The sequence below is a fragment of the Aptenodytes patagonicus genome, chromosome Z (genome assembly GCF_965638725.1).
Source record: "Aptenodytes patagonicus chromosome Z, bAptPat1.pri.cur, whole genome shotgun sequence".
Classification (NCBI taxonomy): domain Eukaryota; kingdom Metazoa; phylum Chordata; class Aves; order Sphenisciformes; family Spheniscidae; genus Aptenodytes; species Aptenodytes patagonicus.
Window position 1 is genome coordinate 10,049,651 of NC_134982.1, and position 14,179 is coordinate 10,063,829.

The 14,179-nt window shown below is 48.3% G+C and overlaps 1 protein-coding gene across 1 annotated transcript; it reads right to left on the reverse strand.

Annotated features, from left to right (window-relative positions):
- Positions 1 to 979: 979 nt before the first annotated feature.
- Positions 980 to 6,303, reverse strand: LOC143173084 (phospholipase A2 inhibitor NAI-like). Its single transcript, XM_076363080.1, is given in 5 exon segments — positions 980 to 1,350; positions 3,316 to 3,456; positions 3,598 to 3,747; positions 4,923 to 5,039; positions 6,255 to 6,303. Coding segments are annotated over 5 exon segments (681 nt in total). The 3' UTR covers positions 980 to 1,126.
- Between the last annotated feature and the right edge of the window lie 7,876 nt (positions 6,304 to 14,179).

The window sequence follows — 14,179 nt, forward strand, 5'->3', positions numbered from 1 at the left end:
GGCTGCTAAGGACAGACACAGTCATGCACTTGGTCTGCTCCAAAAAATGGGCCACTCATCTGGGAACAGATGCACAGTGAAACGCTGAAGTTTGCTAGCACCCCTCCTACACTCTACACCCCAGCATCTCCCAGAGCTCCAACTGCTTTATCCTTTTGCCCACAGCCCATACTACCTCCCAGGTACGGCAATGCTGCCTGATGTGCTGTTTTTCTTCAGTGCCTTTGTGTGGGACAAACCTGAGGAGACCCATTAGGGCAGGCTGTGGCTGGAGCTGAATAGCCAGGTGGTGGTGAATGTAGAAGAGGGGAGGCTATACCAGCTATGGGTGTAGTTTTGCCAACAGAAGGGAAATAGGCATTGGGCTAAAGCTTCCCATTACTTGGACTCCCAGCAGTCTGTCACCATAGAAAACTGCCTATTTTATGAAATTAAACTTTCTTACGGTAAATATTTATTCCAGACAATCATGAAACCTAAGATAGAATGGGAGAGTGTCTGGTAAGGCAGGAAGAACCACCACGAGGAGAAAGACTCTTGCCAGGAGCAGTTTGCTTGTAGCAAAGGATCGCTGACTCTTCTCTGAAATGGAGACTACTTCAGGGCTGTGCAGAGGCCACAAGGAGCCCTCTGAGCTGAGGGGCTCCTCCTACCATGGACAAATAGGATACAAGGGAGGGAAAAAGGGGCAAGCTACGCCTCTAATCAGAGTGAACCTCTCAGGAACTCACCTCCAGTCCTTTTCAGAGCCTGGAAAAGTGGCTTTGAAACTTATCATTTATCCTGAGATAGTGGGTGTAGACTCTAAAGCTGTCTTGAGAGCTCCTGTTGCCTGTGCAGTGTATGGGCATCTCATGCAGTCTCCCCTGGTCCCAGTGTGGACAAAGCACTCAGAGAATGTAACACGAAACCAACCACAATTGAACCCATGAAGCTTTAAATCAGATTAAATCAATGAGGAAACAAAAGAAGTGTAAGTACTGTCTTTATTCTGTGAAATTATAACAGAAGAAGAGCTAATCTGAAAACAAACTCCCCGCACAGGAGAAGCCACAGCAAACAGGACTCAGTGCAAACCACTGCTGGAGTTTGTCATGGGCTTTGTTTAACTCAGTACTAGAGAGAGTCAGAAAAGTACCTTCTCCAAGATTAATCCTGACAGGACAGGGAGGAAGAGGGTGTCTGGAGGGGCAAACCCAGAAATCACTCTGGCCAAAGCAGAAGCTGGATTGCATTGGAACCGCCTTAACTTTATGTCCATCATCCCCAGATTGTTTTTTCCATCTTCTACAATGCTGCATTCAGAAATGGTGGTGCAACCCTTCATGGCAGCTTTCAGAGACAGTCCACCTACACAGAAGTACATGCCAAGCGTCAGGGGGGACCAGTCTCCATAGCTATTCCCTCCCTAGCCAATGAGGTCCTCATTTCCACCCCAAGAACTACCCATTCCTTACATCCAGTTGGCTCCAAACCCACCAACCCATTCCTGTCTGTTCCCATCCCCTGAATGAATTTGAAGCAGCAGCAAGATCACCTTGGTTGACTTGAAATACAAAGGGTTTAGGGTTTGTCTTGTCTTTCTTTCTGCTGAATAAAGATGATTTTTTTAAAATCTAAACATTTTAAATTTAAAAACTGAAAAACTTTTAAACAGTTTTCTTTCTCTCATTTAAAGATTCTTCTGTTCAAACTTTGCCTAGCTTCCTAAAGAAAGCAGGGCTGTGTGATGGTACTCCAGGTGTTCATTGTCTTCTTCTCTCTCTGACCCTGTCATGACATTTGAACTGGGTGACTATCTCTCAGCCAAGTTTGACGTGGGGTGAGAAGTCTCAAAGACATTACAGGCTGAGCCATTTATTCAGATAAGTCCATTCTCTAAGGCCTTACAGGACTTAGCCAAACCAACAGAGAAACCCTGCTCACATGCCCGCTGAGGGAGAGCCTGAAACTTGAACTCGTCCTTTACCAACACTGGAGCATCTACCTGAGAAGGAGACCTGAGAGGGTGCTGGGTCCCTAAGTCCCCATTCAGATATTCTTGTTCCTGTTGCTTGCTTTTGCTCATACTGCTCATGTTTCTCTGCTGCACAGGCTGTGGAGGTCTGGAATATTCTACTGGATGTTATCTCAAATACAAATAACGTATAAAGGCACTTCATTAGTTCCTCACCTTCCTTTGCTCCCCTACACCACTGTTTCCTCTGCACAGCTCATCACACTGCACAGGTCTACTCTATTCACAGTGGCCAAACAATCAAGTCAAGACAAGTTAGGACAATTTCAGTGGTGCACTGAATTAATTGCACCACTCTATTTCCATTGCTGTGAATAAGAAAATGCTTGTTTTCCTTCATGTTGTCTCTGTGAAGCACCTTCTAATTCAGGGGTTGGACAACACATCTGTGAAGTGTATAGCAAAGACCTTCAGGCATCATATCATCACCTGGAAATATTATCAACTCTGAGAAACTTCATCCATAACCTTACACAAGATAATTTTTTTTCCAGTCTGCTTCTACAGCAGGTGCTGCTGCCCTTAATTTCCAAGTTATTTTTCCTGCCTGCTGGAGCACAGGTGGGACTGCCATGAAACGTGGAAGTCTTTTACCTGCGGCAGGGGAGGAAAGGGCAGTGACCAGGGAGCTTGCTGTCTACTTTCCTCTCTCTAATTACAGCTCCTGAGGTGGGAAAAAGATTTCTGAAGGAGAGCGTTACATGCTGCTGGTGACCCCAGCCATTCAAAGGCTGGAGTTCCCTTACAGGGAAGATCTTTGGGTGCCCCAAAGGCTCAGCTGCAGCATTCATGGAGAGGGACCTGTGCCTGGCTCTCTAGGAGCAGAGGCACCACTACAACAAATGGTGTCTTGTCCCCAGTGGCCAGCGTCACCTCATGAGAAAGCCAATGGCTCTGTATTAGTTTCACCTGAACTTCCACTAAGCAGGCAACTGGCTTAGATCCAGATTCATCCTCAGGCATCCTAGCTAGGGCCAGCAGGTTCAGGGTCTTGATCAGATTTATTACATGCCCATGTATCAGATTGCTTCAGGAGTCCAGTTCTGCTCTTGACCTCAGTTATGCCATGCTGTGAGGAATCCCAACAGTTATCCATGCATGATGGGGAAGGAGGAAGAAAAAAACACCCCTGACCTTTTATCAGCTTTATGCATGTTCCCTTTCAGTTCCGTGTCTCTTCCTCTTTTTTTCCTTCACATTTTTTGCCCATTTTCATTTCTCTGTGACATTTCATCTTAGACTGGTTTCACCCATTTAACAAAAAAGATGAAAGACAGCCCCAAATAAAAGGCAGTTACCCGAATTCATTAGCCCAGCAAGGTCAATGCACTGGGTTTCGGATCCACTGCAGTTTACGATTTCGTTACCACACTGAAAGGAGTCCATGCTGTAGCAGGCAGGACACTGTTATCCATTGGGCACATTGTCCTCTGGCGGCACTGGAAAGAAAGAGGTGGGCCGTAAGTGGTTTTAACAAGGGAAGGAGAGGAACAAACCAGGTGATAGCTTAGCCTGGAAAGCCTCACCTCAGGTCGGGGCAGACAGAGAGGGGACAGGGTATAAGGAAAAAGGGAGCTTACACGAGACAGAGATTGTTCGACAGCCGTCACCCGTGCAGCAAGCCAAGTGGCTCCTTGCTTTTACCTTCCCATAGTTCATGGTGATAGGGCCAAGATGGCAAATGCTGGACGGCAGGCAGGACTTGATGGATGAAGGGATTGCCACCCCCCCTGTAATGAAGTGGAAGGCAGCACCAAGTTAACCACAAGGTAACTCCCTTCCCCTCCCATTAGTTCCTACAGCAGCAACTGCTAAGCAGCCATCCTGGGGCCTGAGAAGGGTCTGGGGACAGTGGAGCCACCCTGAAAGTAGCACCGGTGATCCTGGTGATCCCCTCAGAGGAACGAGGGTGCCATCACATCTGAGACATCAGTGAGGAATTTCTCCTTCTCCACGTTGTGCTTAAAGGCTGTGCTCACAGCCAGATGGCCTTGTTGCAGACATTCGCCTTAGCCAGAATGCCCCAGCCACAGAGCTTATGGGGTGACCCATGCACCTCTGACCCACAGCCCACGCTTCTTCATGCACAGTCCGCAGAGCACACCGTCTGTCGCAGCCACAAGCATTCTGATACAGGCAAGTCTGGTCTTTCCCATGAACAAACCCAAAAGGTGTAACGGGGGCAGACCAGTTATGTTGCAGTCTACTGAGGCCCCACCAGCGCTGTGTGGAGGAAAGGTGGCTTTGCACAAGCAGAGGGAAGACATGCGCTGGAGCTGCCAGCACCAAAGCTGGTAGGATATGAGACAACCTCCAGTCTAAAAGCCAACAGACACATTACTGAAGCTGAGCAAAGCTGTGCCACTAACACAACCAAGTGTGCAGTTGTGTCAGGGCTCAGCACCCATCTTTGGCTTATCAACCATGGGGACGTGGTGATAGCCCAGCCCTGGTGGTGCCACCAGGCTGCCTGGTATCCCCTTCCCTGCTCGAGGAAGGGAGTCAGATGCAGGCCAGTTTCTCCCTGCACCCATGGCCAGTGCACCCTCAGTGCTAGATGCCAGCAGCCTTGTGTCCCTCACAGTCCAGCCTCTCAACCCAACTACCCACCTTAGCCAGAATTAAAAGCCAATGTCTCCTCCCAGTATGGTGCCTAGATCCTCCCCTCCACAACTAAGAACAAAGCCCTCCCAGTAGGAAACTGCTGCTCGAGATAGAGGAATAGAGAGCTTTTCCCATCCCAGACCATCCTGATCTCTGGGTCCTCTGTCAGTGAAAAGGAAAATGAACAGCTTATCCAAGGACTCACCATTAGGCCAGTGACAGAGATGGGGAGAGATACCTGACCCTCAGCCCTGCTCCAAAAGCCATGCTGGCACACAGCCATAGTGGATGTCTCACCTACCTATCAAGACCTCATGCAGAATGATGCCGCAGGTATCTTCACCACCACTACAGGTTTTCATGGGGCCAGAGCAGCTTTTTCCTATGCTGTGACAAACCTCACACTGAAGGGAGGTACCTGGGGAAAGGAGGAGGACACATTCCTGGATAGCAGTCATGAGGGGGTCTCACTTCCCCTTTCATTGATGTTCTGCTTCAGCATTTGATCAGCACTTTTCACATTCCTCTTCCCTTATATTCCCTGTTTCATTACTCAATTTGTGGATTCCTTTTTGTTACTTCTGTTATTGCTTATTCTAGTATGAACTTGAATTTGGGCAAATGAGGGGAAGCCATTTTGCGATAGCATTTTACATTTTAACCACCAATACCCAGCCAGATTCCCTTGTCTCCTATGCAATGATGTTTGCTTGGTTTTCCTGGGGTTGCTAAGGAAAGCATTCCCACAACCCCATCCATCCTGGCAGGCATTTAGGTGTCGCTGGATTCCCAGGCCTCAAATCCTCTCTTTGCAGTGAGCAGGGACACCCAAAGGTCGGGATCAAGCGGCTGCCAGCAGGTATTGACTGTGCTATGTACAAACTGGGGAATGGCATTTCTTTTTGTAGGCATTAGGGGAAACCACATTACCAACCGCCTGCTGGAACGTTTTAAGCAGAACAGAATATCAGGCAATCAGCAGGAAACACTTAGAAAGGAATAAGGTGTTTATCAACAGAGGACAAACAGCATGTCTTCCCTGACACACACTCATCTAGACCCAAGGGTCCAGCATGTAGATTAAGAGGTCCAGGGCATGTGTCAGTCCCCTAAACCCCGGTGCCATCTAAAGGCATCTTGCAGTGTTTCTGACATCTACATGGGGTGGCAGGTATGACACAAGACCTCCAAGACACCAGTGCTCTTCTGGAGCAGAGCTGAAGGACAGCTGAGATGACTTATAATTCTAAAATGTCACACAACCCTGGGCATGAGCAAAACAAATGAGCCCCTAAGTTTGTGGTAAATGGTGGCTGGAGATCAATTCAGCCGACCAAAGGTCTGTCTGCCTCAGAGTAACCTGAATCACTGCTGTGACTGTCCCAGCAAGATCACCAGTGACCACCGCGGGAGCGTAGACAGCCAGTTCACATTGTAAATACCTACACCTTCATCTGCACGTTGGCTCATAGCACCAAAGATCCCCCAAGACCGGTCAGTCCTCTGCAGTGCAAATTCCTCCAGATGAGGGGTTTCTATGGCTCAGACAGCAGGAACAGCCCCACACATGGAGCACCCATTCCCAGACCACTTCCATGTCTTGCAGCCCCGCAGGTCCCAGTGGAAAACTCACCTGGGTCCAGGAAAGCCAAGAAGAAGCTGAGGCCAAGGGACACTTTCATGCTGATGGGATGTAAGCACAGGGAGCTGCCGAGTCTTGCTGGACACAGCACTGTGTGCCACAAGGGCTTTATAAACTGGAGGGAAACAGGGTGTTTTGGGGAAGTGGCGGTTGGGGAAGTGCTCTGAACAATATCGATACTGCAGAGCACTAGCACCAGTGTTTGTTTTTTTCACTTAAAGCACAAGTTCTGCCTTTTCCTCTACATGAGGAATGCTGTTTGTCTTTCCCCAGTGTAGAGTATGCAGCCTGTGGGGAAAGACTGGCTTGGCTGGGGTCTATCAGGTATGTCTCCTGGGTAGACTTTGTTTGAACAACATTCAGCCTCTGCCATACATATGAATGATGGAGAAGAAACCATTTGAACAGCCCTGTTGTGCTCTCACCGTTAGGCCCAAAGAAGCAAAGTGTAGCAAGGGCCAGCCAGGAATTTTCCTCATGGCTGTGTTTTTGCTGGCTGGTTTCCCATCTCCCTTCCCATCAGACAGCCAGGAGCTCTCATACCCTGAGTACAGCAGCAAAGCAGAGACCTTCCTCTCCAAGCTGGCATGCAGCTTCTGTTTGCAAAGTAACTGCCAATGAACACCTTGGAGCAGGCTCAGTCAAAGGTTCCTGGGGTTGAATATGTCAGAGCTGCAAAGCTGGTCCTCCAGGGTGCAGGTTTTGGTATAAAACACTTGCAAGTTGATAAGAAAGTATTGTACTGTACCTCTGGGCTTTGAATCAAACCAGCCAGCAGGGAGAAAGCATCAATGTGGCTACGAGACAGCCTGGTCACAGCTGAGGTAATGTTATAGCATGTTGTCCTGGTTTCAGCTGGGATAGAGTTAATTTCCTTCCCAGTAGCTGGTACAGTGCTGTGGTTTGGATTTAGGGTGAGAACAAGGTTGATAACACACCGATGTTTTAGTTGTTGCTAGGTAATGCTTACACTAGTCAAGGACTTTTCAGCTTCCCATGCTCTACTGACTGAGAAGGCTGGAGGGGCACAAGAAGCTGGGAGGGGGCACAGCCAAACTGGCCAAAGGGACATTCCATACCATGTGGCGTCATGCTCAGTACATAAACTGTGGGGAGTTGGCCGGGGGGGCCGCTGCTCGGGGACTGGCTGGGCATTGGTCGGCGGGTGGTGAGCAATTGTACTGTGCATCACTTACTTTGTGTATTTTTTATTATTATTATTATTATTATTATTATTATTATTATTATTATTATTATTATTATTTCAATTATTAAACTGTTTTTATCTCAACCCATGAGTTTTTCTGACTTTTACTCTTCCAATTCTTCCCCCATCCCACGGGGGGCAGGGGCGGAGTGAGCGGGAGGCTGTGTGGTGCTCAGTTGCCGGCTGAGGTTAAACCACAACAGTCCTTTTTGGCACCCAACGTGGGGCACAAAGGATTTGAGATAATAACAGATTAACCGGAGTGTATTAAGGAATTTATATCTGTTAACAGTTGTGGGTCACAATGTTGGTTCCTCTGTTCTCGATATTGATTGGTCTGATCTTCATCATGCTCTTTTTTTTGCTGTACATGTTAGAGATTGGTGTTGGGTTTTGCAGTTTGCTGTGGTCTGCAGCAGTTAGTGATGTCTTGCTTGTGAGGTTTGTTTTTAGAACATTGACCTTGACGTTAGTGTGGTATGTAGATTTCGCAATGAAGCCGTTACTGTACCACGGAGACCATTTTGTGGAGACAACTAGCAATTACAGTGACTTTTCTGAGAGTTTTTTTACGGAGGAAATACAGAATGGCAGTGTCACTACCTTCTTCTATGATGTTTCCTCCTTCATTGCAGTAACTTTTCAGTATTTTGAACATCCTTGGGTAGTTAAGATACTTCTGTTGGTACTTCTTTGGAATATTGTTTTGGTTTTGTCTAAAGTTAGTAAGCAATTTAAGAATATCATCCAGAGATCTGCCCCAAAGCCGAATAGTTATGAGTGGCAGGGTGTGTGGGACAAGATGGGCCAATGGGCACCCCCAGTGTTTTGGAACTTCACCCCTGAGCAAGTGCAGAATCCTGAAAAGTTAGTAGAATATTTGGACAAAGTATGCTGTCACCCTGGCAACTCCAGAGAGACGCAGATCATTGCAACGTGCTGGGGCCTGGCCCATGCCTACCGAGCCCTGTTCAACACCATTCAGTACCCTCAAAGGGAAGAGAAGGTCTCTGGATCTGACGGTAAAACAACAGGTACTGTGGCCACTCAGACCCTGGCGACAGGCCCTGCAGCCACTCCGACCCCAGTGACACGCTCTGTGGCTGAACCAAAGGACCAGCCTGTGCCGGTATCAGTCGCCCCTGCACACAAGAAGAAATCTTGGAAGCAGAAGTCGGCTTGTTTAGTAAGGGAGGAAGAAACTTTTTCTAGAAGGGAGCCGGAGGAAGAAGTGTACGAGGCAGACTACCCTGGAGAAGGGCCATCACGAGAACAGGAGGAGAAGAGCCGGCCACTGATCAGGGAGGAAGAAGAGGAAGAACTCATAAATGAGGCAGTGACCACCCGATCTCTATCCCTGAGTGAGCTGCGAGATACACAAAAAGATTTCAGCCGTCATCCAGGCGAGAATATTGTCACCTGGCTGCTCTGATGCTGGGATAATGGGGACAGTAGCCTGGAATTAGAGGGTAGGGAAGCCAAGCAGCTGGGATCCCTTTCCAGGGAAGGGGGCATTGACAAAGTGATTGGAAAAGGGACACGAGTCCTCAGCCTTTGGAGGTGACTCTTGTCAAGCGTGAAGGAAAGGTATCCCTTTAAGGAAGATGTCATATGTTGCCCAAGCAAATGGGCCACCATGGAGAAGGGATTCCAGTTTCTGAGAGAATTAGCTGTGCTGGAGGTGATTTATGATGACCTGAACAATGAACAACTATCCAAAGATCCAGATGAAGTCAAGTGCACACGACCCATGTGGCGGAAGTTTATAAGGAGCTCACCATCGTCATACGCCAATTCATTGGCAGTGATGACCTGAAAAGATGGAGAGGAACAAACGGTGGATGAATTGGCTGGTCAACTCCAGCAATACGAAGAAAGTCTCTCTTCCTCCCTCGTCTCGGCTGTGGAGAAACTGTCCCGAGAGATCCAGCAACTCGGAGAGGATAGGTCCTACTCCTCACCTGTACGGACCAGTATCTCGGCTATTAGGAGTCAGTGTTCTTTTGCTCAAGAGAGAGAATATAAAGGGTACACACCATGGGGCACCCTATGGTTTTACCTGCGTGACCATGGAGAGGACATGAGGAAGTAGGATGGAAAACCTACCTCAGCCCTAGGGGCACGGGTATGTGAGTTGCAAGGGAAAACAATCACAAAAGGGTGTTCTTCCAGGAAAATTGCTGCTCCAGTTTCCAGTGGGCAGTTCCCCAGACAAAGTAGAAGGACTGATCTTACTTCTGATCTTAATGAAGAAACTTCTGACTCGTATGTACAAGAAATGAGAAACGAGTACTGTGATGAGGACTAGAGGGGCCCTGCCTCCAGCCAGGGGGAGGAAAGGGACAACCGGGTTTACTGGACTGTGTGGATTCGGTGGCCTGGCACATCAGACCCACAGCAGTATAAGGCTCTAGCAGACACCAGTGCACAGTGCACCCTAATGCCATCAAGCTATATAGGGGCAGAACCCATCTGTATTTCTGGGGTGACGGGGGGATCCCAACAGCTAACTGTATTGGAAGCCGAAGTGAGTTTAACTGGGAATGAGTGGCAAAAGCACCCCCTTGTGACTGGCCCAGAGGCTCCGTGCATCCTTGGCATAGACTACCTCAGGAGAGGGTATTTCAAGGACCCAAAAGGGTACGGGTGGGCTTTTGGTATAGCTGCCTTGGAGACGGAAGAAACAGCTGTCCACCTTGCCTGGTCTCTCGAAGGACCCCTCTGTTGTGGGGCTGCTGAAGGTTGAAGACCAACAGGTGCCAATCGCTACCACCACGGTGCACCGACGGCAGTATCACACCAACCGAGACTCCCTGATTCCCATCCATGAGCTGATTCATCAACTGGAGAGCCAAGGAGTGATCAGCAGGACTCACTCACCCTTTAACAGTCCCACATGGCCAGTGCGAAAGTCTAATGGAGAGTGGAGACTAACAGTAGACTATAGTGGCCTAAATGAAGTCATGCCACCGCTGAGTGCTGCTGTGCCAGACATGCTAGAACTTCAATACAAACTGGAGTCAAAGGCAGCCAAGTGGTATGCCACAACTGATATTGCTAATGTGTTTTTCTCAATCCCTTTGGCAGCAGAGTGCAGGCCACAATTTGCTTTCACTCGGAGGGGCGTCCAGTACACCTGGAACCGACTGCCCCATCAGAGGTGGAGGGCTGCTGTATGGAGTCCTATGCAACAAGTTGTAGAAACTGCTGAAGGAGAAGGTGAATCGAGCCAATTTGCAGAAGTAAAGGCCATCCAGCTGGCTTTAGACATTGCTGACCGAGAAAAGTGGCCAGTGCTCTATCTCTAGACTGACTCACGGATGGTGGCAAATGCCCCGTGGGGGTGGCTGCAGCAATGGAAGCGGAGCAATTAACAGTGCAGAGGCAAACCCAGCTGGGCTGCCACATTGTGGCAAGATATTGCTGCCCAGGTGGAGAACCTGGTTGTAAAAGTCCGTCACGTAGATGCTCACATACCTAAGAGTCTGGGCTACTGAAGAACATCAAAACAACCAGCGGGTGGATCAGGCTGCTAAGATTGAAGTGGCTCAGGTGGATCTGGACTGGCAACATAAGGGTGAGTTAGTTGTAGCTCGGTGGGCCCATGACACTTCAGGTCACCAAGGAAGAGATGCAACATACAGATGGGCTCATGGTCAAGGGGTGGACTTGACCATGGGCACTACTGCACAGGTTATCCATGAATGTGAAACATGCGCTGCAATCAAGCAAGCCAAGCGGTTAAAGCCTCTCTGGTATGGAGGACGATGGCTGAAATATAAATATGGGGAGGCCTGGCAGATTGATTGTATCACACTCCCACAAACCCGCCAAGGCAAGCGCCACGTGCTTACAATGGTGGAGGCAACCACCAGATGGCTGGAAACATATCCCGTGCCCCATGCCACCGCCCGGAACACTATCCTGGGCCTTGAAAAGCAAGTCCTATGGCGTCATGGCACCCCAGAAAGAACTGAGTCAGACAACAGGACTCATTTCCAAAACAACCTCATAGACACCTGGGCCAAAGAGCACGGCATTGAGTGGGTGTATCACATCCCCTATCATGCACCAGCCTCCGGGAAAATTGAACAATACAATGGACTGTAAAAGACTACACTGAGAGCAGTGGGTGCTGGGACGTTCAAACATTGGGACACACATTTAGCAAAGGCCACCTGGTTAGTCAACACGAGGGGATCTGCCAATCGAGCTGGCCCTGCCCAGTCAAAACTTTTACGTACTGTAGATGGGAATAATGTTCCTGTAGTGCACATAAAAAAATATGCTGGGGAAGACAGTCTGGGTTATTCCTGCCTCGGGCAAAGGCAAACCCATCTGGGGGATTGCTTGTGCTCAAGAACCTGGGTGCACTTGGTGGATAATGCGGAAGGATGGGGAAGTTCAATGTGTACCTCAAGGGGATTTGATTTTGGGTGAGAACAGCCAATGATCTGAATTATATGATGTTAATTGCTACATAATATTATACGCCATACTAATGATATTAGAGTAAGAATCACCCAGATTAATGAAGAATAACTTCGATGAAACTGAGCAAAGCACAGTGATGATGGTACCAGAACTGACTTCAACATGAAACAATCCAACACCACACACCATCTCCATCTTTCCTGCCGTGGAAGATTATTACAACAGATGGAGCCCGAAGTCACGGACTAAATGAACTCAAAGAACATTTTAGAGGGATGGCCCATAGACTAAGGGAATGATATCTCTGTGTGTGTGTATATATATATTAAAAGAAACTCAGGAAAAGGGGTGTTGATTAATGAAAATGTACTGGAAAATATGAGACTTGAGCATGACGTAGATGGTATAGAATAAGGGGTGGATATTGTCCTGGTTTCGGCTGGGATAGAGTTAATTTCCTTCCTAGTAGCTGGTACAGTGCTGTGGTTTGGATTTAGGATGAGAACAAGGTTGATAACACACCGATGTTTTAGTTGTTGCTAAGTCATGCTTACACTAGTTAAGGACTTTTCAGCTTCCCATGTTCTACCGACTGAGAAGGCTGGAGGTGCACAAGAAGCTGGGAGGGGGCACAGGGGGGGACAGCTGACCCAAACTGGCCAAAGGGACATTCCATACCATGTGGTGTCATGCTCAGTATATAAACTGGGGGGAGTTGGCCGGGGGGGCCGCTGCTTGGGGGCTGGCTGGGCATCGGTCGGTGGGTGGTGAGCAATTGTACTGTGCATCACTTGCTTTGTGTATTATTATTATTATTACATTATTATTATTTTATTTCAATTACTAAACTGTTTTTATCTCAACCCACGAGTTTTTCTCACTTGTGCTCTTCCAATTCTCTCCCCCATCCCACTGGGGGAGGGTGGGGAGTGAGCGAGCGGCTGTGTGGTGCTCAGTTGCCAACTGAGGTTAAACCACAACACATGTTTTCCATGCACTGAGATCTAATGATGAGCTAATGCCAAGCAGCAGTGACCAGCTTGCCATCGGCCCAAAGGCTCCCTGCCCTGTGTGCAGGTTTTATCAAGATGTGCTGCCTCACTGAAACCGTCCCCTACCCTGAAGATATCCTTTGTACTCCTGTACTGCACCAGATTGGACACAGCCAGTTAGTTTATGGTCCTCCAGGACTTTCTGCATTGACAGCAACGAAGAACTGAAATGCCCTTGTGCCCCGTCTCAACTGCAGTATGAGCTCCTTGGGTGAGATATTACTCCAGGCAGACTTTTTGCTATGTAGCACAGCAGGGGTGCTGGGCTCATCTGGCCTGCAGACACAAGGGCAACCCAAACAACAAGTCCTCCACAGCAGGGGCATGCAGACCACAAATCCAGAGGGGTAATGAATCACAAATACAAGGTGCAAGGACCTTCTGAGGCTCACCCAGTCCATCCCACTGCCCAGGGCAGCCCTAGCCCAGGACAAGGGCTGTCTGTGGGGATGTATCATGTAGCAGGGAAATCCGGTCTGCTGGGGAGGGAGTCTCACCTTGAACCTGGCAGGGCTAGGTGTTTGGTGAAGAGCAGAGAGGGTTTCACTACTGAGGTTTCCTACTGATGCACGAATGAGCTAAGTGCTGTTCCCGGCTCTACCAAAGACTTCCTGCAAATCCATAGAGAAAAAATCACAGATCTCGCTGATGTTTCCACTCACTCTTTTGCTTTGATTTTCTGTTTCTCTCTCCCACCTTATTATCTCCTTTTCCCATTTGGGACTAACTTCTTCAGAGGAAAAGTGGTCTTGTGACATTTCCAAATACATTGAGTAGTCCAGTGGGACCTCGTCTTAGCTAAGCCCACAGCACTATGAGAATGGAAATTAGTGCAATCACATTGGATAAAAGCCTAGGTCCCCCAACATCCATAAAGCTGGTATCACAAGAAGACAAGGGAAAATGATATAATCACCTTGATTTCTTTTTCAGCTCAGAAATGGTCTCATGGCACAGTAGATACGTTATAATGAAGTCAAACTTCCGACTGCAGCCTGTCCAGGATTAAAATTCATCCCTCGTTGGTCTTAGACCTCAGACTGAATAAAACCCTGTCCCCAGGCAGGCTGGGGTACTCAGATTAGAGTGATCCTGTCGTTTAACTACATGTGGGTCTGCAGATACAGATAGGGAGATGGGTAGATGTGGCTGTCTCTGGTGATTTTAATTTCATGCCCTTTCATTTAAGATGATTACTGAAATGCCTGGGGGATTTTCCCTGA